Below are 26,568 nucleotides of genomic sequence, written 5' to 3' on the forward strand. Positions count from 1 at the left end.
AACAAGTAATCCCTATTGTTTTCTACAGTAAATAAAGTTTTCCAAAATTTAAAAATATCTGTTAAAGTAAATTTTTGACTTATCTTAGTTTGAATTTCAAACAAAAACAGAAGGTACATACTCTTCCTAGAGACAGCAGCATCAACTGAAAATGTAAATAAATAGCTCGCTGAAGTAAAAACGGTTTTTAATTGATTTATTATCGGCTGTATGATTCTTCAAAAAGGCCGATACTGATATTTGTCAAAATGCTGAATTTTGCCGCCAATAATCAACCCGGCCAGTAATCCTGGTCTACTATTCATTGTAAACCATAAATAACCACAGAACAAGCTACAATAGTGAGGATGCTATAAAGGCTTATTGTTTTGAAGTTAGCTGAATTTACGTTACTTCCGAGATATGTTCTTCTTAACATTGTGTTGAGCATACTCTTTTTTTGCACCGTTGATCCTTAATGCTTGCTGAACTGAGGTTAGCACATCCAATGGATCGAATAGTTGTTACCTTGAACACTGTTCAAAAGTTGACGTCCTCACGGAGGACTTATGAATTTGTGACTTTGGATGCATGTGCACGCATCTCAGTGGTTATTGATAGCCGGGTCGTCGGGGCCAGAGAGGCTGCCGAGGCCCCAGCGCCTCCGCTCCCCTGCTGCCCTGCGCTGAAACAGCAGGCTTGGGTTACAGTCAGGCCGCCGCCTGCCCCCCCCCCCCCCCCCCCGCCCCTCCGCCCCCCTTCAAACCCCATGCAGTCCCTCCTCTCTGGCCCTTCGTCTGTTATTGTTCCACTTTGCACACCGCTGACCTTTCGGGGCCGTGCAGCGAGTTTTTTTTTTTTTTTTCTTCCCCCTCGTCCACAACATGCGTTTTTGATTAGTATAGATAAGCGCCGATCGGGCCGGATGCTCTCTGCCCCTCCTGTCAGATGCATATCATTAACAAATCAATTAGCACCTGCGCCCCAGGATGTACAAATGCGATTTTCTGCCCATTTTGCACGCTTATTTTACACATCGTTTTACGGCTGTTACGCGATTGTGTCCGGTTGTCTACTTCCAGCAAGCGGACGTGATAACAGAGCGATGATATTCTAAGCATGCAAATGTTCCTTCTTCCACCAGGCTGCTGAGTCACACCATGAAAGACCACCTGGTCCGCGTGGCAAACGAAGCCGAGTTCATCCTCAACCGGCAGAGGGCTGAAGACATCCACAAACATGCGGATTTTCAGGTAAGATGCTGCGCCGGAGATGATGAAATAATATGGAAAGACATCATTTGAAAATACATGGTAGATGCGTGGAGGTACATTTTTTTTATGCATGGGGAGTCACGTTTATACCGGAACATCTTAGCATATAAAGAAACATGGATTATGCACATAATGGCTCATCATCATGTACTGTATATGAGAGGCTTCGAGGGTTTATATGAGGAATTCTTGTAGAATTATATATAAAAAATTCCGGCAGATTTCCTAACCCACTCACATGGTAAACTCTAAAAAGAGTATTTTTGAACCAATTAAAAATTACAAATTGAATTGTTGACCAACTTTAAAAAAATCGCTTCAATTGGTAACACACGATTGAATTAAGTTAGTCCAAAGTGATTAGATTAAAGTTGCAATATGGAACTTTTTTCCCCAACATAACTTTACAATAAGCTTTTTATTTGACCATTTATGATTGAAATGCCTTCTACTTAGTAGATTAACACCTTAGTTGTTCACAATGGGTATTCCTGCAAGCCCCTCTGGCCAATAGTTATCAGACTGGATTCAGGTTAGAAATTCCCGTGCCTTGTCTGCGGACGTGACGTCATGTGCGTGGTGTGTTATGTGAAGAACGGTATGTGCGGTTTCATTTTTCGTCAGCAGGTGGCAGTAGCGATTCGAAATTTAATATTCTACGTTCAGTAGCTTTAAGTTTAATTAATTTAATTTAATACTTTGGATTGGAGTCCCTTTGGATTAACTTAATTTCGGTGAATATATTAAGTTTAATGAACTCATAATTAATTGTAATATCTTCCTTTTGGACTAACTTAATTCAATCGTGTGTTACCAATTGAAGCGATTTTTTTTTTTTAAATTGGTCCAACAATTCAATTTGTAATCTTAAATTGGTTCCACAATTCTCTTTTTAGAATGTAGCTGCAGATTTTGAGCAGATTGGATTACTTGTACCCAAGGTTGGGCTAATTATTTTCACCCAGCAGATGAGGTTGGATTTGGGTGGGCTGCAGGGCTGAAGCTGGTCAGCAATTTGGAGTGTTTTGTGTACTTAAGTTGAAGAAAATTTAATGCAACTCTCTTTTGTATTATTTTTAACCACATCTATATTGATAACCTTGTGATTGGTTCATTTTTATCATAATTTGAACTCAACATAATGAATCAACCCAATGCCCTGGCCATAAAAAGCCCAGGGATCGATATTCGTTGTCTGGATTTGTTTTGGGTTCGGGGCAAGTGACGTGTAACACCCCCCCCCCACCCCCCACCCCGTAGTATTTATACAAAATTATTTTCAAGTTTAATCTTTCACTGGAAATTGTCCAGGTAAGAATGGTAAAGTTACATCAGAATTCAAGGTGCATGTTCATTATTCCTCTTTTATTGTCTTGCAGTCACGGTTTATTTTTTAAATTGATGACAAAGCATATATTTTTTTCTTGGCTTGGAAAGACCCGAAACACTCGCTCAGATGTTTTTTGACGAGAGGAACCCACGACTTCAACGTCCAGTGGCGGAGTCGACCCTGTCACATTTGAAAGAACCACTTCATATCTTTCTGCTCTGTGAGAAAACACAAGCCGTGTAAAACAAGAACAACTCCGCATCTCCGAGGAGCTGACTCGGCGACTTCAGAAGTTGCCCGTCGAGTCGGGTCTGTCCCAAACAAGCTTGCGGGGGAACGGGACACCACGCTCGGCACATGTTGCTAAGCAAACATTGTGCTAATGTGGCGTAACAGCCACACCCCCCTCGGCTTAGCACAAACGTCGCCATTCACTGGGAACTCTTTCCCGGACTGTGGGCACCCTCGCTTGTGCCCTCCACCCTTCTTCGATCACCACCCGCTGCCATTATACTCCCGCTGGGGGGTGTATTTTGCCCCATGACAGGAATATGGCGTCCCCCCCCCTTCCTCGAGATCTGGCACGGCATTAAAAGCTGCAGACAGACTTGAGAGATTTTAGCCTGAAGGGTTGACTATGCGTCGGCTATAAGCTGCATGCACCGGCAAGCATTTTTCCGTAAAATACATTTGAAGGTTATTTCAACTTTCATGGTGTACATACTTTCCTTTTTTATTATTATTATTTTTTTTTAAATACTTTTTCTCATGTCATTATTGGCACTTTTCTGAATTGCGCTTAATGACATGGAGTCCAGTTTTAGTCCACAAAGCAAAAAAAGGTTTGAAAAAAGCTATTTAAGTGGTCTATAAAACAGTTTGGGCAAATTGCTTAAAAAAAGTTTTTCCCTCAAATAGACAACACACACCAATTAGTCACTTACAGCTGATAAACACCTCCCTTAAATAGGCACCTCCCTGACTGACCTAATACATTGACACACACGCTTTATACCTGGAAATGAGTGTTTCATGTTATTAAATGTTTTTAGAATCTATTATTTTATTAATAATGGAATAATCTGATTAAAAATACTTTGAATTGAAGTTCTTTGCAAAATCATGTTTCTTCTGGTAACTGTTTAAAGGGATAGTTGACTCATTGAGCCATTTTCAACAATAAAAATATTTTGTCCAGAATGAATCTGATAATTTTATTATTTTTTCATGTAGAATTAATACCTTTAAAAAAAAAAAATAATTCCCCACTTGCTGTCGACTGAAGATGACTTCACCTGTGCTGAGGAAATAGGTAAGGACCAATCATGGCTCACTTGTTTTCCGGGTTTGGTCAGTAAACTGAACCATGATTGGTCGTTACCTACTTCCTCAGCACAGATGATGTCATCTTCAGTCAACACAAGTGGGAAAATTTGTTTTTAAAGGTATTCATTGGATACAAAAAATAATGTAGTTATCAAATTCATTCTGGACAAAATACTAACTTTTTACTGCTGAAAAGGGCTCAATGAGTTCATCAAGTATCCCTTTAATAACTCATTATTGTATATTTGGTGTTGTTTTATGATGACAAAAAACACGTAACCACATACACTTTTGAGGCTGCTTTAGGTCAATTACAGGTTATTTATAGCACATCAAATGTCTTTTTATTTTTTTTTGTAATGGATTAAATCAACGTGTTTATTCCCCTCCATGAATTGCTTATGGTTCAGTTACTGGTTTGGTCCTTTACATGTCAGAAAATTAGCAAAAACGTTGATTATTGTTTCGCAAAATAAGGGATGTGTGCAAATGTCTTATACAAAAATAATCAGTCCGCTGTATGGGAAACTACACAAATCTGAGAATATTTACTGTTGAGAGGCTGATCAGAGGATTTGGACAATTTTAAATGAGTCAATGGCTCTAAACGATTGATCGATTATGAAAGAAGTTGTTGATTAATTTGACCATCAATTTGTTGCCAAGTCATCGATTAATTGTTGCACCTTTAGTTCATACATGTAAACCTACAGCATATGTACCAGAATTACACGGCGTTTGAAAAGTCACTGTCAACATGCATTTTGATTCATATCTTTCAATCGAGAATGCAGGCATTGCACTGAATTGTAATAAAACATGTCTGTTGAAAAAAATGTCAGTGCACACACAGTGACTTTCCGAGCACCCTGTGGATGCATTCTTCATTCCAGGAAATACCGTTTGTACACTGAGATGCCTTTTTTTAGAAGTAGTTAAAAAGTAAGACATTCCGCCTACACAAGGGAAATACATTGGTTTATACAACCAATATCATAGACAAAGACTTAATATCCATTGTTTCTTGTACAAAACTGCGTCTTGTCCAGTATCCGTCAGGATCAGTTGTATTTCTCAAAGAAGCGGCACTATCAGCCGCATGCACTGGTCGGATAAAAATGACAAGTAATAGAAAGCCGTAACTTCTCCTTAATTGACAGCGTCTGTTGTTCATCCCCAAAACTCTCTTTTCACAATTGAATCCCTCCCCTCCCTCCTTAATGCGGGTTGCTCCTCGGTGACCCCCGAGAAGAAGTGAGAGCCCCTGATAAGTCCCGCTCTGATATTGCTGTATTGATTTTTGCCTGGCTCTGTTTCAGTCTGATGGAGCCCACGCTTTCATTTTGCGCTGCCGCAATAAAAATAACAGGCCAATGAAACATGCCCCACCCCCACCCGCAACCTCAGCACACTCCCGCCCTCTTACATCTGTGGAGGTGTTTGGAAATGTTTTTCACCTTCAGACTCGCTTGTCCTGTGTTTCTATGTTGGATATTGTTTAGCCAGACAAAGGATAAACTTCTCCAGTTCTATCACCATTTGTGAATAAGTTGCTTAACCTTTGTACTGAATCACAATGACTTTTTCACATAGAACAAGATGGGGTTTGACCCTTTCCATCCAGAAACAAGTCTAAGTGTACAGTAGGGCTGGGCGATATGGTCAAAAAATAAAATCAAAAATTTTTTTTTCTTCCCCACAGTCATAAAATTACAATTTTAAAAGATTTTTTTTATTGATTTTAATCTAATGAACCCAACAAACATTTTATTCAAAAATAATTATTGTGCAAAATGTTCAGGCAACAATAATGTATATTGATTCCAAGTCAGTTTGAACTTAAACTTAACATTCATAGTTTGTGCTTAACTCATTCACTCCCAGCCATTTTGACTGATTTTGCAAGGCCCACAGAATATTGTTCTATTGCTATACAAACATGGAACCTACCAAAACAAAGATCAGAGTGTCTTCTTTCCTCAGGAAAAAAGTACATTTCCATCTATTTCCGCTTTGCATCATTTGGCATTAGAATATAGCTAAGTTTCATCATTATTCACAAATCTGTGAATATCCAGAAGAGGAAAGCGCTTGTTTCAACATGGCCCTGGTTGATCTCTTATACTCTGCTGCCACCTGCTGGCCGTTTCTGTAACAACTAGCATTGCATCAATCATTCACTTCAGTTCAGAGGCTGCATCAAAGCCTTCTGTATGCTCTAGCATAAAAAACAAACAAACAAACCATACAACGTATAAATACGTCATTGGGAGCATAGTGATATTTAAAACAGAACACATTTATAGTAATTTCTGGACTACAAGCCGCTTATTTTTTCACTTGCATTCGACCCTGCGGCTAATACAAAGGTGTGGCTTATCCATTAGATCACAAGGAGGCATACTATAAAGGAAGCGCAAGATTGTTAGGCAGAGCAAACCAAACCAAGTGAGCCCAAATACAGTAGGACAGACAGAACAAGAGCGAGATAATTTCATTATGGAAAAGAAAGTTGCGGTAACATTGGCTTACAGTTGGGTGCGGCTTCTATGTGTAACAAACTTGAGTATTCCCCAAAATTTAGCTAGCGCGGCTTATAGTCAGGTGCGCCTTGTAGTCCAGAAATTATTGTATAAGTTTTTGGGAGCAAATGAGTTAAATGCCACAATTAAGTAGTTAGTAGCTGTGGAAAACATATCTTGTAAACCACCCATCCAGCATTCTGCCACTTGTGCTAAATGACAACGTAAAACCCTTAAAAAGGGCGCGGAAGACGAAGTGCGATATAGGTGGGGGTGTTGGGGGGAGTTCACTGTAGTCCCTGTTCTTCTCCACTGAACGAAGTCTTGTCTCTGTGACACGTTGCGCGGAACTCCACAGGACGGAACTGAGTAATCTTTGTACCGCGGAGTGAGTTATTACCACGCTCTTGTGGCGAACTAGAGAGGAAGATAACTTGAAGTGGGGCTGGTGAGGTGGGGAAATCCAATTACCTTTTTAGGTTCTTTATCTAATAGGATCCTTAATGTGAAGGGAATCTGCAGATCACAACACAACAAATGATAGACGGCGATATCTCGCCGGGGAGCCGGTAAAGAGCGAGATAGGAAAACAGAACATGGGGGTGGAGAGATGGAGAAATCGAAGTCCCTCTTTTTATGGGGCTGTTCATTAGGGATGAAATGTGGTGCTCTTAGGGCCACAAGGGCAGATAAGAAGGTCCAGATAGGGAAGAGTGAGCAAGACCCGTGTCATTTTGATTCTTCCTCATCCCTTTTTTCTTCACTTTTTTTTTTATACGCACGGTCGGGTTATCCTCCCGCTGTTATATGGAGTAATTGAATTGGCGCTTGGAGAGATACAATGAAAGCCAGACGATAGCAAGCTAATTAATGTTTGGCGTCATTGTCTTTCCTCCGCTGAGCTTGTAAAATGATCCGAGCTCTCCCGCTCCAAATTAATGACATTAGCATTGAGCCGATGATTCTTGCAGTGTATTATCCCGGCGCTCTTGTGCGATGGAAAATTACAAAATAGATAGTTTACTCAGCTCAACTCAACTTTATTTATAGAGCACTTAAAAAGCAATTTTGGCTTTACACAAAGTGCCGTACATAAAGTAAAAATTCGAAACAAAGGCAGTTCAAATAGTAAAGACAGTAAATATAAAATTTTGGTGTAAAATTGCCAAAACTGTAATGTGTTCAGGAAAACTCAATTACATAAAAAAGAAGACATTTTTCAAAAGTACAAAGTAATTTACAATAAGAGAAATAATCGCACAAATAATTAAGCAAATTTGCAAAAGTTAAAACATCAAATTGAAAACATCTAGAAAAACATTAAACATACCCTCAAAACTAAATTAGACTGTCAACTCAATACACATTTCCAAAACTAAAAATAGATTCACAAATTGTGACACAAATTTTTTTTACAACGTGAAAAACACATCTACGTATTGTGAAACTTAATTTCCGGCAAAAATTTAAACAATCATTACTTTAAAATATAAGTTTACAAATTTGAAACGACTTCACAAAATGTGAAACGAAATCTGCATCATGTTTACCAAATCCTATACAAATTAACATATTGGGGGGGAAACATTTTTAAACTCAAAACAAACTTCAACAAAAAAAAGCATCTACACAAGTAAAAACATTCAAAAAATGACACAACTTTGCAAATTGTGAAACATTTTCACCAAATCCAAAAAATGTTGGGCAAAACAAAAATGCAAAAAAACAGTTATCTTGTAAAACACAAATTTACCAAGTGTGAAATAAATTACCATCAAGTAAAACTAAATAACAAACCTCTTAATTAGACTGTGAAACTCAGTTTTACAAAGATGAAGCGCATTAACAAATGTGTGGCCAAGTTTGAAGCACATTCATATTTGGGAAAAGGTAAATTACAAAACTCAAAACTTATTTTGCATTTACAAAGTATGAAACAACACTTGGCAAATATGAAAATAAAAATCTACATTTTGCAAGTCATTTAAAAATGCGAAACTAATTCAGAGCAATTCTCCACATTTTAAAAATTGGAGTCACATTTTTTATTGAGCAGATTTATATTTTCCGTTTTCATAATTCACATTTATTAAATATTTTTGTTTTCTTTTCCCAAATTTTATTTTGTTTGAAGTCTAACATCAGTTCCCCCTATTTTTTATTTTTTCCCCCCCCTTTTGCCTTGCAAACGTCACATAAAGACAGACAGCGGTGGGTCATCTCTGCGATCCAACGTCTAACCTGCTTGCAATGGTTCGACCCTTTTCTTGTTGGAGTTAAACCAATTGCTGTTCCGCACTTGTCGCAGCAGAAAGCCCCGACTCCCAAAGGCTATTTACACCGCCTTGCGACTGACAGCTGCCTCCGAGCTGTCATGTCCTTGTCCAAACGGTGACGTGCTACGTCATTATTAGAAAATCTCACGTCCAGACAACACAGAGCTCGTTTAACAATGCCCAATATGAGTCTTAATACAAAACGCTGACTCTATAATCCAAATATATATTTTCTCCCGGCGTGTTTTGCCAACTCTTTTGTGCTGTACAAGCATTTCCCGGCAGACTGGAGCAGAAGACCATCATGGGAGCACAACTGTCTCAGTCCTGCTGTCTTGTCAGCGTAATGAAGTCTCCTGGTACCTCTTCTGCAGCTCCTGACCAGACCCCCCCTCCCCCCCCCCCACCCCCACCCCCATCAAAAGACGTGCCCAGTTTAGTCCAGTGCCTTTGGTCGAGCTGAGTGCTGCATTATCGTTGGACTGTTATCCAGCTTTGGTGGAGTTGTGTCTATAACGGAGGCGCTCTCCGTTGCTCTTTGTTTGTGCCGGAGAACAATAAACGGAACCCCAGATGATGGTAACAGTTTTGCATCTTAAGAAATGAATAGAATATAGCGGCGCATGCCTCCAAGTGTGCCGCATTTGTGTTAAGAAGAGTAAGTCCTAGACGAAGACATTTGTGCTGTCACTATCAAATATTTTTAGAATCGATAAATCGAATGTAACCATTCGCTAAAAAAATCATCTGCGGTCAAAATTAATAGTGAGATTAATCTGCATGATTGATGTGATCATTTTTGGTGATTAATTAATTAGTTAACGCTTTACCTTTGACAGCACTGGTTATTACAAAAACGGCCAGCAGGTGGCAGCAGAGTATAAGAGATTAAACAGGGGCCATGCTGCAAAAAGCTCTTTCCCCACTGTTTTAAAGAGATTTGTGAATAATGATGAAACTTAGCTATATTCTAATGCTAATTGCTGCAAAATGGAAATAGATAGAAATGTGCTCTAATCTTTCTTTTGGTAGGTTCCATGTTTTTATAGCAATAGAACATCTGTCAAAATCCTGTAAAACAGCCGGGAGCGAAGGGGGTTGCTTCAGTGAAAATGTCTGAGAGTGAATGAGTTAAGATTTCGGCATGGGGTCATGGGGAATTTTAACCTCAGTCAATATTTCAAGTCGAACCGTCAATCCGTCATCCGTCGATTGCAAAATGAGCGTCAGTCAATGTTTCCGTCGTTCGAGATCTGCATTTGTCAGTGTTCGTTAATCCGTCACCAAAATGGGACAAATTTATTGATGGATTACATGGACGGACGAAAACCCACATCCGTTAATGCTTAGTCAATTTTTAGAAGTTTCCCATCAATCGGCAACAAAAAGGGCGTCCGTCATTAACAATATCGATGGAATGCCCACCTCTGGTCTTTCCTATGATAAACAGGTCCACCCACTTACGTGTTAGTCTGGGAAACTGGTGTTGGGGTCTAATTTTTTATTTTATTTTATGTGATAACTTTGTAGCCATAAGCTTCACACGTGCATATAAAGACTCCACCGAATTCTCCCACATGCAAATAAAGGAGTGTGTGAGTTCACTCATCATTATCTAAATGCTGCACTTGTCACATGATGCCTCCTTCTCTTCCTCTCAGTGGGTTGTGTGGGTTAACCAGCATAATTGGCAGGAGAACACAGGCTCATTACACCGTATCAGCCCTCTGTTTATCAATTAGAGTGACAGAGGAAAGGTCCAAGGGTGGTGCCGCATATGAGAAAAACAGCGGAGATGGGGATTTGAGGCTCTGTTTGAGGACACGAGCGCGCTTGATTTGCAATCTCTTGACTCTCGGCGGCACATCCGCCGGGCCGTCGCTCTGCGAGGGTCTCCAATTTCTCACGTGCGTTGACAAGTACTCCCGCGGGGTTTCCTTTACAACAAATGGGGTCCGGATGATGGCGGGGAACCCAGAATGCAAAATACATGGGGGAAACAGAAAAGGGGATGGGGGGGGGGAAATGTAGAATGGGCATCAGGAAATTGTTTTTCCCCCGAAAAATAAAATAAAAAGACCCTCTTGCGCTTGATCCCTTGCCCCGGAGTTTCCAAATTGCAACATAAAGCACCACCAGGGAATTCAGACAATGCGCACGAGGGGGAGAAACAGACGAGGAAGGGAGAAAAATGAGGGTTTAAAAGAACAATGGCGAACAAAAGTCAGCAAATGACAATGGCTGACAGCCACTTCAATTCTGGAATGATGCCGCTGTCATGCCGCCGCTCCCCACTATTGATTTTTTTTCTTCTTTCCTCTCTCTGGGGGCAAAAAAAAAAAAAAAAATCTAATCCAGTTGAAAGAGATCCCTGCTAGCGGCCATCAAGGTTAACGCAGCACAAAGTATCTTCCTCCTCCTCTTCCTCTTGTGTAGGCTTTAATGGAATGGTCACCGCGCTGAGATGGCAGCCTCTTCGTCTCCTCCGTACAAGATGAAACCCTCTAGTCCATCACTCCACGTTTGCTGCCATCTTTGCATGCAGACTTCAGAGTCAAGGACATGCCCATGTGAAAAATATAGCACACTAAACTGTAACGTGGTGAAAATTGGGAAAAATTGTCTTATTATTAACTCATTCACTCGCAGCCATTTTCACTGAAGCAACCCCCTTCGCTCCCGGCTGTTTTACCGGATTTTGACTGATTTTGCAAGGCTCACAGAATATTCTGTTCTATTGCTATAAAAACATGGAACCTACCAAAAGAAAGATGAGAATTTTTTTTATTTCTATCCGTTTCCGTTTTGCAGCAATTAGCATTACAATATAGCTAAGTTTCATCATTATTCACAAATCTGTTTAAAACACTGGGGAAAACAACTTGTTTCAACGTGGCCCTGGTTGATCTCTTATACTGTGCTGCCACCTCTGCTGTAATAACTACCATTGCTTCAACCGTTCTCTGCAGTTCAGAGGCTGCATCAAAGCCTTCTGTATGCTCTAACATAAAAAAAAACATAAACGTATACATACGTTTTTGGGACTGGTAATCCTTAAAATAGAACAGATTTTTACGTTTTTGGGAGCAAATGAGTTAGGTGGCTGTGACTAATTCTTGAAATTCTTTGAGACTCCGTTGTATACGGTACAGAGTCAAAACGCTCTTTGCCGACTTCTTCCAGATTCTGTATTGGGCAACACATTCGTCTCTAGAATGTCTTGGAAATCTTTTAGATTCGATTTGATCCAAATGCTTGACCTGTTCCTTATCGTCAGATTTTTTTTCCTACGTCTGTTTCATAGTCGTGCCCAGCCAATCACCTCGATCGTTGAAACCGGTGTCGGGGGCCTAACTTTCCCCGCCCCAAACATTCTCTGCGCCTTTGGCCGACTTCCTGTTAGGTCAATTTTGTGTATGTATTCAATACTTTTTTCATTCCTGCTTGCATAAGAACTTATCAGCTTGCGAGGCCAGTTCTTGTGCACACACACACACTGATTTTAATTTTTTTACAAATGTAACCTTGGACTGTCTGTTTAAGCATGGTTTTGTCTCTAGGTTGCCACTTTGTACCATGATGTGGTTTTTGGAGATAATCCCTCTTTTTTCCACCTCACAGTCACTTCCCGGACTATCCCTCCCTCCTCCTCCCCAAAATACATCCACTTTTATTTATTTGACCGGTGAACGTAGTGCGGGAGACGCGAATCTGCGTAATTGACTCGATTAACGCCAACTGTTATCCTTTGGTCTCCGCCGAGGTGCTGTCTACTCGGGCAGGTTGGGCCCTGCGAGGTGCTGCCCACTATTAAAGTGTCGCAAGTCATCACGGCAAAGTGGCATTCCGTTTTGGTAAATGCCAGAACAAGTATTTAGGGCCCAAGTGGCAGATGCTGTTTATTATTATTATTCCAGCTAATTGTTTGCATTTGGGGGTCTTCAACATGCCCAAAGGCTCACTAATTTGTGTATACTGGGGAAAAGTCACTCCGTTAAATTGAAGTGCAAGTTAGTCGTTTTGGCTTGAAGAAGCCATTTTGTGGGCAAAATCCAAGAAAAAGGAACCTTGGAAGTGGGAGAAAATTTACTCCGGCACCACCAGTATCTTTAATCAACTCGAACTTGGGTGACCACGTCTATCATAACAAAATGCACGAAAAAGTCTCAAGGACTAAATGGACTAAATGGACAGGTGATCAGCTGGTTTGGTTGGAAGCAGACATTTTTTGAATGCATTCCATTCAAAATGGCCTGCAAAGTTTGACAAATTTTAGTCCCCAACACCGGTGTCACCGATCGACACAGAATTTGGTGGACATGTCTATCATTAAAGTGCACACACAAAAAAGTCTTAAGGACCCATATCTGAAACATTTTAGCTTGATTCACCATTTTGGGACTGAATTCCATGGAAAAAAAGAGGCATGGAAAGTAAAAAAAATAAAAAGTTCACCTTTAACAGTTTCACCAATCAAAACAATTCAGTGGACGCGCTTGTCTTGACAGGATACATGAAAAAGTCTCAAGGGGGTCATGCTTGAAAATGAACAGGAAGGCAGCCATTTTGTGGACAAACTCTATGGGCCTGGAGAGCTTTTGCCGTGGCTACCGATGTTTGTCAAGCGACCCGGAACATTTAATTTAGTGTGCGTGCTTCCCTCAACATTCCCCCGAAAAGACTGCCGCGTCTGTCCTTTTTGTCGTGTTGACCTTCATTAACACTTTCAGGTCCACTTTATGGGAGTGACCCGGGTAGTTAACTGCTATTTCTTCTTACCGCTTCTAAACAAGCCTAACGGTGTGGTTTCATGGCGCTTGCTATGTGTTTTGGCCGGTAATTCTGAGGGAGAGGTTTTGAATTTGAACCATTCCTACCTTGGCTTTGGTCAAGGGAAGGCTCAATGAACTGTTTGTTTATGCTCGTGCCATCAGACTGCAGACTTTGCAAATCGCAGGCAGGAACAAGACAAGTGTAATGGAAATTTTAACGTAGCATCCTGGTAGATGTGATCACGTAATGCATTTCACTTGGTGAAGCAGCATGTGACTCATCACCCAAGGCATGATTGCAGTCCCTCAACTCTATAGAGCATCCTGCCACAGCACTCGTTTGCTGCTTAACTCATTCGCTCCCAGCCATTTTCACTGAAGCAACCCCCTTCGCTCCCGGCTGTTTTGCTGGATTTTGACAGATTTTGCAAGGCCCACAGAATATTGTGTTCTATTTTTATAAAAACATGGAACCTACCAAAAGAAAGATTAGAGCATTAGAATATAGCCAAGTTTCATCATTATTCACAAATCTATTTAGAATTGTGAGTCAATTAGCTTTTTTAAAACATGGCCCTGATTGATCTCTTTTGCTCTGCTGCCACCTGCTGGCCGTTTTTGTAATAACGACCATTTCTTCAACCGTTCTCTGCAGTTGAGAGGCTGCATCAGAGCCTTCTTTATGCTCTAGCATAAAAAACAACAACCAAAAAACGTATGAATATGTCTTTGGAACACTTAAAACATTTATTATAGAACGTATTTATACGTTTTTGGGAGCAAATGAATTAAAGCAAAGGTCTCAAACTCGCAGCCCGGTTGCCATTTGCGGCCCGATGATACTTTGTGCCATCTCACGTGCTAATTTTTTTGTACATTTCCCCCAATACGTTAGTGCCTGAACATCCTCTGATAAACAAAGATGGTCACTCGCAGCCACCATTTTGTGGCCTGCATTCCAAACGTTTACCAAACCATCCTTTATTCTGCCGCCGTTGTACTCCCTTTTACTCATCACGCTTGCCCGGAGGGTCAAGGCCCACTCTGATGACGCACAAAGAGACATAGATTGATAATTAGGGCGCTTACGCCCGCAGAAAAAGCCTCCTCTAATGTGATTTATATCTATGGATCTTCTGTCAGATATGAAGAGGAAGCAATTTCATGAAGTGAACTTTTGGGAAATGCGTTTCTAACCACCAACCATGCATCATCGTCTCATAAGACTAATTTTATTGCGGGATATGTGGAACAGTCAACGCCGCTCTTCACTTGAGTTGAGCAGGAAAAGCGCCGGTTCAAAGGCTGAGTCCCGATAACATATTCCGACAGAGAAAAATGTCCTGGGTATCGTGTGATTGGGTGTGCCGCAGGGCATTAGTAGCCATGTGTCCACTGTTATTAATCAACATGACACCAGGACTGAAATTACCAACGCTATTTTTTTTTTCGTTGCCCCCTTTTTCCTCACCATAACTCGGTGCATTTTCGTTGAGAAAATTCCTTGGAAAAGCTTGCTAGGAATTCCTAAATAGCACCGGTAAGAGGGGGGGGGGGTGCACTAGATTAAAACTGTAATGACATCCTGGTCGAATGATTTTACATTAACGGGGTACGCCCTCTTTGTGCAGCAGTGTGGATGGCAGTATAATTACACATTTTTAAGTTGGATTATATCCCCCATGACCACGTTTACATGATTAATTATCATGTGCTCGTATTTTTTTCGGGGGGTTGGGGGTGCACCATCTCTCATGGAAACTTGAAGGCCTTAATTTTTATTTTTATTTATTTTTTAAATCATTGCATTCATTGCCTTTTGTTCACGGTGTGTTCGTAGTTCATAATGTTCAAAGTTGTTGAGGATGTACGCAGGGGAAAGCCATCTGTGAGGATTTTCAATGTGCTGTGTACCTTAAAAATGTTGGAAAGCGGAGGTGCGCCACAGTTGAACAATTTACCCACTTTTTCTTTTTCTTTTTATATTTCTCTCCTCCAGTCCAACTGCGCTCAGTACTCGGCGGAGAAGCGCGACGAGGAGAAAATGTGCGATCACCTGATCCGCGCCGCCAAGTACCGAGACCACGTGACGGCCACGCAGCTCATCCAGAAGATCGTCAACATCCTCACCGACAAGCACGGAGCGTGGGGAGCCTCCTCTCCCAGGTACTTCTTGTCATCATTGACATCATCAGTTCTGATTGGCTGGGAGAAGTCACATCCAGGTTCAGTGTGCTTGGATTTTTAAAAATTAATTGTCTGTCCGAGGGTCGCGGATGTGCTGGAGCCTGTCCGAGGGCAGTAGGCGGGGTACACCCCTGAATTGGTTGCCAGCCAATCACAGGGCACACACAGACGAACCACCATTCACACTCAATCAATTGCCTAGTACCTTGCGATTCGATCTGTATCACGATTCTTGGGTCACGATTCAATACCGATTAATCCCAATACGAATCTATAAGTCATTTAGCTTTTTTTTTTTCCTCTTTTAATTTAAATTTAGAAAATACTTATCAGTAAACTTGTACATGTACACTGTAAGATTTGTATGAAAATGTACTTCAGGCTTATAACTGTGAGCCGCTGTATTTAAGAAACAATCTGTTGCAATCAGTTTCATGTTTGAACAGCATTGAAATCAAATTTTCAGGTTTAATGTTCCATTACTATAAAATGTTTCCATGCTTCAAATGTGAACCCTAAGTTAGACATTTTGTTGAATATTTCCATCAAAAATTGATGTTTAAAAATCGATTCGGCTGCATATTGAATCAATACGAGAATTGCGCGATATAATGCCAAATAATTTTTTTTAAACACCCCTAATAGCAAGGACGTTATTTTCATTTTTCCACATTTCATTAGTAAAAACATATTAGACGAAAAAATGTGTTGAATAAAAAATACAAAAATGTTAGACAATACAGAAATAATTGAAAAATAGAACAAAAAAGCAAATTAGATGAAAAATACACAAACATTCGACCAAAAGAGAAGTATTTGACATAATTCCAAAATATTAGACAAAATAAAACAATGTTAGACTTAAAAAATATATATATTACAAGAAAATATCAAAAAGTAATACAAATACCATCTGTAAAATTTCAGATATGGAAATGTGGAAAAACTAGCAGAAAATACAAAAACTAATTGAAGAATCTAAAATATTAGAGAAATTCTCAAAAATAATAATGAACATTAGACACAAAATACATTAATATAAGTTAATATGAGAAAAAATACACAAATGTTACATGTAAAAAGCATTTAGGATTTTTTTTTTCAAACGAGTAAAAAGCAAAAAGCAATATTGGAATGTTATGAAATACAAGACATGCAGTAAAATGAATATAAGGGAAGAAGATTAATAATATTACATGGAAGAAACTCAAAACATACACAAATATTCAATGAACTTTTGATCATGCAAAGTCACATTAGATGAAAAGGTAAAAGCAATAGCAATTGTGACATCAGAAATCGTTCTCTCTTCCATTGTTTGCAACTCTACGATACCGAGTATGTAACAGCCATCTGATGATGCTTGTTAGGCTGCCGCCTTTTGTAGCCGCTTTTGTTTCCACATCCATTTTATCGTCTTGTACTTCCATGTCAACGTCTCCCGCTTTTCTATTCTCCTTTTCTTTTGTAGTGTACACGCACAAAGGCCGTTGCTGGTCTTCTGCACAATCGCTAGCCTCAAAGTTTCCCATTACCGACCGTGGCGGCTATTGATGCTTTTCCTAATGGCTGCCGATGGGCGCGCCGAGCCATTGGCGCGGGGCCTCGGAGCGCTGGCGCTCTTTTCATAAATCACAATCAGTCCGGTGCCGTTACGTCAATATTTTTGGTCAATTACCGTGAAGGTCAGGTGGCGCAGCTTTCGCACCGGAGCGGCAGAGAGCTATGCGGGGCTCTCATTGCGGGGAACATCTGGCGTGGAGAAAATCGTAAAAAAGGAACACCTGCACCCATATGCGCGAGATATTTTTCACAAACAGAAACATGATGGATCAGACAGAAAAAAAAAATAAAAAATAAAAAAATTATACAAAGTTTAAAAATAAAAAATACTTATACTGTATATAATTTTTTTTATGATACGACTTAGGCCAGTAATTTAAAAGGGTGACGATATCAAGTGAGAATTGAACAAATATTAGAAAAAACACACAATAAAAAAAAAAAAATACTGTCTTATTTATTTTTATTTTTATTTTCTAATATTTGTGCAATTTCCACTTGATATTTAAATTTTTTTTTTTTTTTTTAAATACACAAAAATGATACAAAGTTTAAAAATAAAAAATACTTCTACTGTATATAATTTTTTTTAAATACGACTTAGGCCAGTAATTTAAAAAGGTGACGATATCAAGTGAAAATTTAACAAATATTAGAAAAAAACACAATTAAAAAAAAAAAAATTCTGTTTGTATTTTTAAATTGTTTTTCTGATATTTGTGCAATTTCCACTTGATATTTTTACTTGATATTTAAAATTAAATTATTATTATTATTTTTTAATTATACAAAGTTTAAAAATAAAAAATACTTCTACTGTATATACTTTTTACGACTTAGGCCAGTAATTTAAAAGAGTGACGACATCAAGTGAAAATTGCACAAATATTAGAAAAAACACAAAAAAACAAAACAAATACAAACGCTATAATATTACCTATAAAAAACAATAGACAAAGTATTTTTGTGAAAATGAAAAGGAACACGTGCACCTGCAGCCTCTTGGGGAAGATGTTCTTCAAATCAAACAAAGACAATAATGCAGCCAACATTACAACCATTTTGTTGCACACACCCGCCATGTAAAAAAAACAAAAAAACATAAGAAAACATATTCCCCAAAGTTTCCCTTCAATAAAGAGTCGGGGAATGAAAATATTATCTCTGTCTGCCGCTGGGAATTGTTCCCGCCGTCTAATATCACCGTGACCCGCCTGAACGCAATTTGTGTCTTAATATCCAGCTTCCCGGCAGCCGCGGCCTCGGGAGGAAACAGGCGTTATGTGAGTTGTAATTTTTTTTCCCCGCCTCCGTCTTTTATGTTTGCGCGCTTCGCGTCCGCTGAGGATTCCCGCCCGCCAGACAAAAGGCAGCATCCGTCGTTTTCCGCGCCCTCGTCTGTCACATCCCGCGTCAGGACGTCTGCCGGAAAGCTGACGGATAGGGAGGGACTGGACTACCTGTTCTCGTGTACTCGTCGGCTTGCCCTATTTCCTAGTGAGAGTGAACATCGCATGTTTTGACGCAGTCTATCCACGCCGTGTTTATCCGGGTCAGGATCCGTCATTCTTAGAAAGTCGGCCGACATGACGGAGGATGCCGCCCTGTGGCCACCCTTCTTCCCCGTTTCTCATACTTTTGTCTTCATTGCGTTCTAATAGGCTGGCCCGCAAATATCCAAACTGCTCGGCCACCGACCACTTTTAACGACATTAGAAGTTCTTTACCGTATAATCACGAAATAGTCTGAAAAGGCTTGAGGCGCATGAAGTGCTCTGTAAAAGTGGCTCTTAGCCACTTCGCCCCTCCAAGCGTGAGATGAGTTGGAGAAAAGAGAAGCTGCAGTAAAACGGGCTAAAATGCAGATGTCAGTGGCTAAGGCAGGGCAAAAGATTACTTGCATACATGTTGTGGTTTAAAGGGATACTTGACTCACTGAGACATTTTCAGCAGTAAAAAGTTCATATTTTGTCCAGAATCAATTTGTTAACCTAATTATTTTAACCGTTTAAAACAATTTTTTGCCACTTGCTGTCGACTAATGATGACATCACATGTGCTGAGGAAGTAGGTAACAACCAATCATGGCTCAGTTTGCTGACCAAAACAAGTGAGCCATGATTGGTCATTACCTACTTCCTCAGCACAGGTGATGTCATCATTAGTTGACAGCAAGTGTCGAAATTTGTTTTAAAAGGTATTAATTGATCACGAAAAGTAATCGTTATCAAATTGATTCTTGACAAAATATTAACTTTTTACTGCTTAAAATGGCGCCATGAGTAATGTAAGTATCCATTTAACCAAAATTTGGATCTGCGCAGCTTTCCCAGGCAGTGAATTATTATAATTAAATAAATGAAATGAAATTAATTAAATAATTTGTCTCTTTTTTTTTTTTTCAGTGCAGCATCAATAGTTTGTCTTCTATTAGGGCAACAACAATACTTGGTTTCCGTTTTAAGAAGCGAACAATGCAGACAAGTACAACTGCAACAGTTTGAACAGTTTTACTATTCAGGGTTTTTCCTGTGTCCGAAATTCAGAGGCGGCCACCTCCACCTTATTTGCTCACTACCTCCAGCCTGTAAAAAATGGAAGCGAGTCAGTTGAATTTACACATTACATGCACGTCATGGCGCATGGTCAGAATTAGGAATGTTCGATACCACTTTCCCCCCCCGACCGATACGCACGTCTTGAGTAGTCACCGCTACTGATACCAAATACCGATACCACCAGTAAATTAAATACCCCCCTATAAATGACAGATGATTTTAAATAAAGACCTATATATCCCAATATATTATTTAACTTTAACAGGCAATAATGGTATCGGTCACCGCCATGAGTACCGATACCTTAAAATAAGACTGGTATTGGCACCAATACCGCTACCTGGTATCGATAGTCACCCATCATAGTCAGGATGATGCCTCAATTTGAGCCAGGAAAAAACGCTATATTACTGCTTGAGACTAAGTGTGACACACTGCCAAAAGCATATCGCTAGCCATGATGCGAACGAGCCAGAGGCTGAGCTGCTCTGTGTTTGTTTACAGCAGTAGACATTGTGTGTGACTAGAGCACAAGGTGTGTTTTACCTTCTGTCCCTTAGCTAATTTGTTCAGAATGGCAACCGGGACATGCTGAAAAATCTGGATCCATACGCCTTTATAATCGTCCTAACAGGTGCTATTTCTAGTACCTACTCAGCGGGAGTTCCGGGCGTACGGCCATATGGATGACGTAAACCAATATGGATGGTGCAGATTGAAGCGTTTGAGGACACGCGTCTGGAAATGGCACAATATAACCGTGATTGTTTTAATGAGCAATTTCCTTTTACGACGCACATTACATCCTAAACAATTCTGGAGGACGCCCGTAGGGATGCAAGCCATTTCTCTGGCGGTTTTGTCTTCTTTTTATGGCCGCATCAGCATCCATTTTTATTCCGGCTTTATTCCGGGGCTCTTCGCCTCCCTCCCACCTCCTCCTTCTCCTCTTCCTCATACGAGCAGCTCATTTTCTGCAGCAGAGGCGCTCTAATGGACACCCTTAGGCTAGAGGCTTCCCAGTCGAGGGACATCCATCTTTTTGGCTTGTCACACCCCCGCCCAGCGAAAAATCTTTGTGATGTGCACTCCAATTTTTCCCCACTAAATCAAATCTTCCGCCCCTTCAGAGAAAAGACGAATGCGAGGTCGCCGCGCCGCCGAGGAAATCAATACGGGCAAAATTTAAACAGTATGGCCCGTATTGATCGCGAGATGGGAAACGGACAGCTTTGTAACTGCTCCGCCGGACAGTTAGCTGACCTGTAATGGACAAACTATTGATATCAGCATTAATGTTTCATCCTGTGTCATTTTTGCTACTATGTCCCCTGGAGAAAGTCGCACAACACACACAAATAGACGCAGAACATGCGACAAAATGGATTCAAAGTCAGTCGGATGTACATTTTACTGTACTTTTTGAATGTTTAATTTTTTTTTTTTACTTTAACCTTAATAACCTTGTGCACCCCATCAAAAATAATATGGATAGTCAAATACTAAAAGAAAATAAACCAACCAATGATTTGTTCAGATTCAGAAAACAATTCTTTGAATTTTGAAAACTTGATTCAAATAAAAAAAATTGGGGGTCATAAAATGGAAAACTAATGTTGATTTCTTCTTACAACAATAAGAATCTGAATCTGAAAATAATTTTGGAATCGGAATCTCCCCCCCCCCCCCCCCCCCAGAAATCTGAATACTTAGAAGTTAGAAATGTTTTCCAATTTAGAAAATAAAAATAAAAACATTTTGGGGAATCAATTTTTTTGGTATGATTAGAATAAAAATAATAACAATTAAAAAAAAACACAATTCAGAATTAGACCAAATTTATCAGATTTATATATAAAAAAAGAAAGGAAAACAACAACAACAACAAATTCGATTCTGGGGATTCCTGTAGTTGTAGAAAACAGTTTTTCAGATCAAGTAAACGTTAGTCCAATGTAAAAAAAATAATACATTTTTGTTAAGTAATAATTTTGGGTGCTGGATTTTGACAACAATTTGCGGTAATTCCAACCAACAACAAGCGCTGAAACGTTTTCATCGACGGGGGATTGTGGACAACAAACAGGACGACAGCCGGCCGGCCGGCCGCCCGATGTCCGGCAATAACTATTCGGCTTTTGTCCACGGGGAAATAAGTGCGCACAGCGGCAGCGACTACTATCCATCGACAGGATTTGGGGGGGAGGGGCTTGGGGAGGTTTGCACTTAGCTGGGGGAAACACTGTCATTATTTATTTATATTGAAACAAAAATGTGTGTAGTCAGTTTCGGTCTGAAAAATAAAATGGTAGCGAACATCCCTACAACCGAACTGTCTTTGGGCAGGGATTTTTTTTTTCGGAGAAGCACCAGATTGAGCTCAAGTACAACTAAGTGGTACTTGCGACATGCATGCGCGTGTGCGTGGCATTAAGATTGATGCTTGTTTTGAGTATTGAGCATGAAATTGACTTGGAAAAAAAGGCCTTGCTGAGATTCACCGCCCTTTTGGCGAGTTTCCTACAGACGGTGCACACGCCACGGCGAGGACAGTCCTGTTCACCTCACAAGACAAATGCGCGCATGAGAAGCCGCGGCAGCTTGATGAATCTCTCCGGGGACGCTTCTCCTTTCCAGACCTAAATCACAATTATGATACATAATTGTAAATGTATCACACGCGTTCAAAACCCGAGGCCTGCAGTACGTCTACGTCGCCCCTTTGCGTGCAGATTCTCTTTTTCTTTTCTTTTTTCTTCTTCTTAGTGCTACCGGCACAGGGTTGAAAAAGGAAAGAGGACTTTGGCATGTCAATGGAGATTATCAGCGTTTAGTGTACACGCACCCTCGGAAATGCGTGACACGACACGGGCAGGAAGACGGAGAGAGGACGGATGAAAGCGAGAGTGAAAAAAAATCATCTAAAGTGGCGATAAAGACAACATCCTTCCCTCTGGTCGCAGGGTACCTCAGATCGGCATGGGAAAAGGTCGACGGTGTACAGAAATCAGCGTACGTAACAAGCTGGGCAAATGAGTAAATAGTTCCAAAATTAGGCCCATTTGTAGCAGCGCCATCCGTTTTCAAACACTCAAAAGCGGATGTTTGTCATAAAAGTCCAATCAAATAAAATCTGCTGAGTTACACTCAAACAAGATATTTCTCAGAGCAAATGCTGGAAATGACGGCAGTCTCGGACGAATTTGTTATGATCGCCAAAATTCACCCTACCCCGAAAAATACCCCCAAAAATAAAAATCAACCTTTGCCCTCTCTAAAAACAGTTGGGTCAAGTAACCCAATTATGGATCAAAAATGGACCGATCCACTTAATAGGTCATTTTGACCCAACTTTCTGGGTTGTTTTATACAAAATGACCCAATTTTTTTGATCCAGGTAAAAGATCTGACCAATATTTCTAAGTTGTTTTACGCTGAAAGACGCATTTTTTGACTCAAAGTTGCATCAAATTGACCCAAGTAGAGGATCGGTCCTTTTTTGACCCATAGTTGGGTTATTTTTGACTCAACTGTTTTTAGAATGTTTCCCAGTCTTTATGCAGCCAAGGCAGCCATTTAACTTAAGAAAAATCTCACAGCACACCACCAAACATGTTCAAAAATAAATGAATGCTGTGAAGTCATGATCTCATCTCATTTTACTCAGATATTGTCAAACAGTGTTCAATCTGCGACTGTTTAATTGAACCCCAAGCTGACACACTGGCCCGGAAGCCATGACACCTGCTGCTGTTTGAATTTAGTTTTTTGCTTTGACTTGTGAGCGCAGTTTCGCAGATCGAATTGGTAAACATGTCACAAACTTCAGAACGGAACTCCCGTGGTAACCCCATGCAATCGTTCACATTGTCTATTGTAACCGTTTAAAAACTCCGAATGTCTTTTGCTCTGCTTATAAACAAATCGAAACACAAACTGGACGTCAACGCTGAGCGGAAACAGCCGTCGTCGTCCCGCCGCTCTCATCTCGTCCGACTGCTTCAGAAACAATTAGCCTTCGCCCCGATCCATCCTAAACATGCATTACGGAGAAATGTAAGCAATCTTGCCTCCTGTTATGGACGCGGATATCGCAGGACACTTTTCAGCGGACAAAAAAGGGGGACGTTTCCGAGTCGGCGAGCATCCGATGTGTCGTGTGACCAAGCTCGCGAATACGGCGTTACAACAATATAGCCCCCAAATGCTAACATTTATCGCCGCTGTGTATACAATACAGTGGAGCCGGGGCAAGCGGAGGAATGGCAACAACGTGTCACGGCGGAGCGTGTTGACAGTTGAGGATGTCCATATGTTAATATGTTAACACGGCCGAAAAGCTGCGTCGCAGATGTAAATGTTTGCTCAAATCATTTGGAAAGAAGGTCAAGTTCAACGGCTACTTGATGATGACGTGCTTTCATTCGCATTTATAGATGGATGATGATGTCATCGAGAAATGACGATTCATTCTTGTCTTTTAATGGGTTGGAACCTTTGGTAACCTTGTTTGCTGATTATATATTTATATATATATATATATATATATATATACATATATTTATATACATATATATATACATATATATATATACATATATATATACACATATACATATATATATATACATATACACATATATATATACATATACACATATATATATACATATATATATATACACACATATATATATATATACATATATATATATACACACATATATATATATACATATATATATATATATATACATATATACATATATACATATATATATATATATATATACATATATACATATATACATATATATACATATATATATATTTTTTTTTTATTGATGTCATGAGCCTTACAGCTCAGAGACAGCATGCTTACCAAAGAAAGTGCAAAGATGTGTGCATCGTTTTGCACAACAAAAAAGTCATTTTATTTCAAATTATGAAGACTAGCTGTTGAGTTGACATACTTTTTTTTTCTGCCACAAACTGCTTTAATTAGAATCATTAACTTATCAAGTTATCTCGTCTAATTCTACTACATTTTGACTTTGTGTTCAGCTTAAAAATGGCTCTTGTTATTTTCATTCATGTTATTAGTTTGTGTGGTTTTGTATCACAACAATTTAAAATTGCTGACTGATTATTTTGCCACCTGCGCGATATTGGAAAATCATGCGATATAGTTGCTGAATATAGCGTTATCGATATCATTGCGATATTTAACATGTAAATTAAGCAATTAAATTTTTATTATCTAATGAAATAATTAAATTTTTTCACGCCGCAAAATAAGCAAAGTCAATCTATTTTTAGTTAATCAATTGTAATTACCTCTCGATGATGTTCAATTTTAGTTAGCGTCTGACTGGTCAAATTTAGATAAAAGCATAAAATTCCATATGAAACTTATTGCATGTCTTTGCGATATGCATACTGCATGGACCAGTATCGCGATATCGATCTTTTTTCGGTATATTGTGCAGCCCGACCGTGTAGTTTCAAGCATCTCTTGTAACGCCAGTTAAAAATAGTTGTCAGCAATTGGTAATGACATCATGCAACTTTCTTAAAACTCTAAATGGTCTTCCTAAATAACTCAAACAGCTTCGTGACAAGTTGGATGGGTTGTAACTGATGACAGTATATTTTATTCCACATTAAAAAAAATTCTCTGTTTTAAAGTTAAACAAATACAAAAGGTCAAAGTATTGTAAACCAGTCAGATGTTCGACCTGTAATTCATATCTTTATTGTTGTTCGCGTTAAGGGACCAAGAAATATGTTATTTTATTAGCTTTTTTTTTTTTTAATCGTCCATTTAATCGGTTAACATAATTTTATTTTTGCCAAATATTATTAAATGGCCTAAGAAAAAAATCCTTATTGGTCCAGTCCTAATTTATATATTATACAAAAACTGTTTAATTATTTGCATTGTTATTAATTATGTTATTAGTCTATGTCTGCATCAAGTTAAATACTGTAGAATGCAATTTGTAAAAAAAAATATATTTTTAAGTTGTGTTTTGGGGCTGCATCGCTAAATGCATTTCCTTCCACTTCAGCGGAGAAAGGTGGTTCGAAATGAGTGTTTTGAGACAACAAATGAAAGTCGTCAGTCAAGGCGCACCACTGTACTCGGGGAAACATTCTCTTGTAATAATGTCTTTGGCTCTTCTTCAACACGGTCTGCTTAACGGCTCTGGAATGTCTCATTGGGCGCTATGAAAGATGGCCGCTCTCGACTGGACTTGCGGTTGCAACTCTCAGATTTATGAGTTTCATATACCCTTAAGAAAGTATATGGCCAAGGTCACGATAAAATGTGGGCTGATCAATATCTGAATGAAAAACCATTGAGGAGTCTTACCGCCGCACTTTCTCTCGCCAGGTGCAATATGTGGCGCGTATCGATTGTCAGGGGCCAGTAGTTAGTCAAAGGCTATCTCCTTTGACTAACACCTTCACCACCTTCTCTTCCTCCTGATAGATTGGTACACTCAACCGCAGCTGTAATTACGCCCCGGCGCCAGCAGGTCATTTATTTTGCCGCTTTTGCCGTTTGCTCCCCCCCCCCCCCCCCCCCCAAAAAAATGGCCTTTATCTTGGGAATCCAGCACTTCCTGCTACCGCTGAGGAACAAACGGGGGCATGTAAAGAAGACGTGCAAGAAGGAAGAGCCTCAGTGTTGAACTTAACCGCTATTGATATTATCCAAATAGCGGGCTTTTTGGGGGTGTGCTTCTCGAAAACGCAAACATTTTTTGCAAGCGTG

The 26,568-nt window shown here is 39.7% G+C and overlaps 1 protein-coding gene across 5 annotated transcripts in view; it reads left to right on the forward strand.

Moving 5' to 3' along the window:
• The window catches only part of lrba (LPS-responsive vesicle trafficking, beach and anchor containing), a 199,847-nt gene that overhangs the window by 78,803 nt on the left and 94,476 nt on the right, over positions 1–26,568 (forward strand). For all 5 annotated transcript variants that reach the window (XM_086082314.1, XM_086082316.1, XM_086082317.1 and 2 more), the window contains exons 35-36: positions 1,124–1,232; positions 15,479–15,645. In XM_086082314.1, coding sequence (XP_085938440.1) covers positions 1,124–1,232; positions 15,479–15,645 — 276 coding nt within the window. The remainder of the gene's footprint in view (positions 1–1,123; positions 1,233–15,478; positions 15,646–26,568) is intronic.

The sequence above is a fragment of the Leptonotus elevatus genome, chromosome 8 (genome assembly GCF_054856555.1).
Source record: "Leptonotus elevatus isolate MCC_2025b chromosome 8, RoL_Lele_1.0, whole genome shotgun sequence".
In the NCBI taxonomy this organism is placed as follows: Eukaryota; Metazoa; Chordata; class Actinopteri; order Syngnathiformes; family Syngnathidae; genus Leptonotus; species Leptonotus elevatus.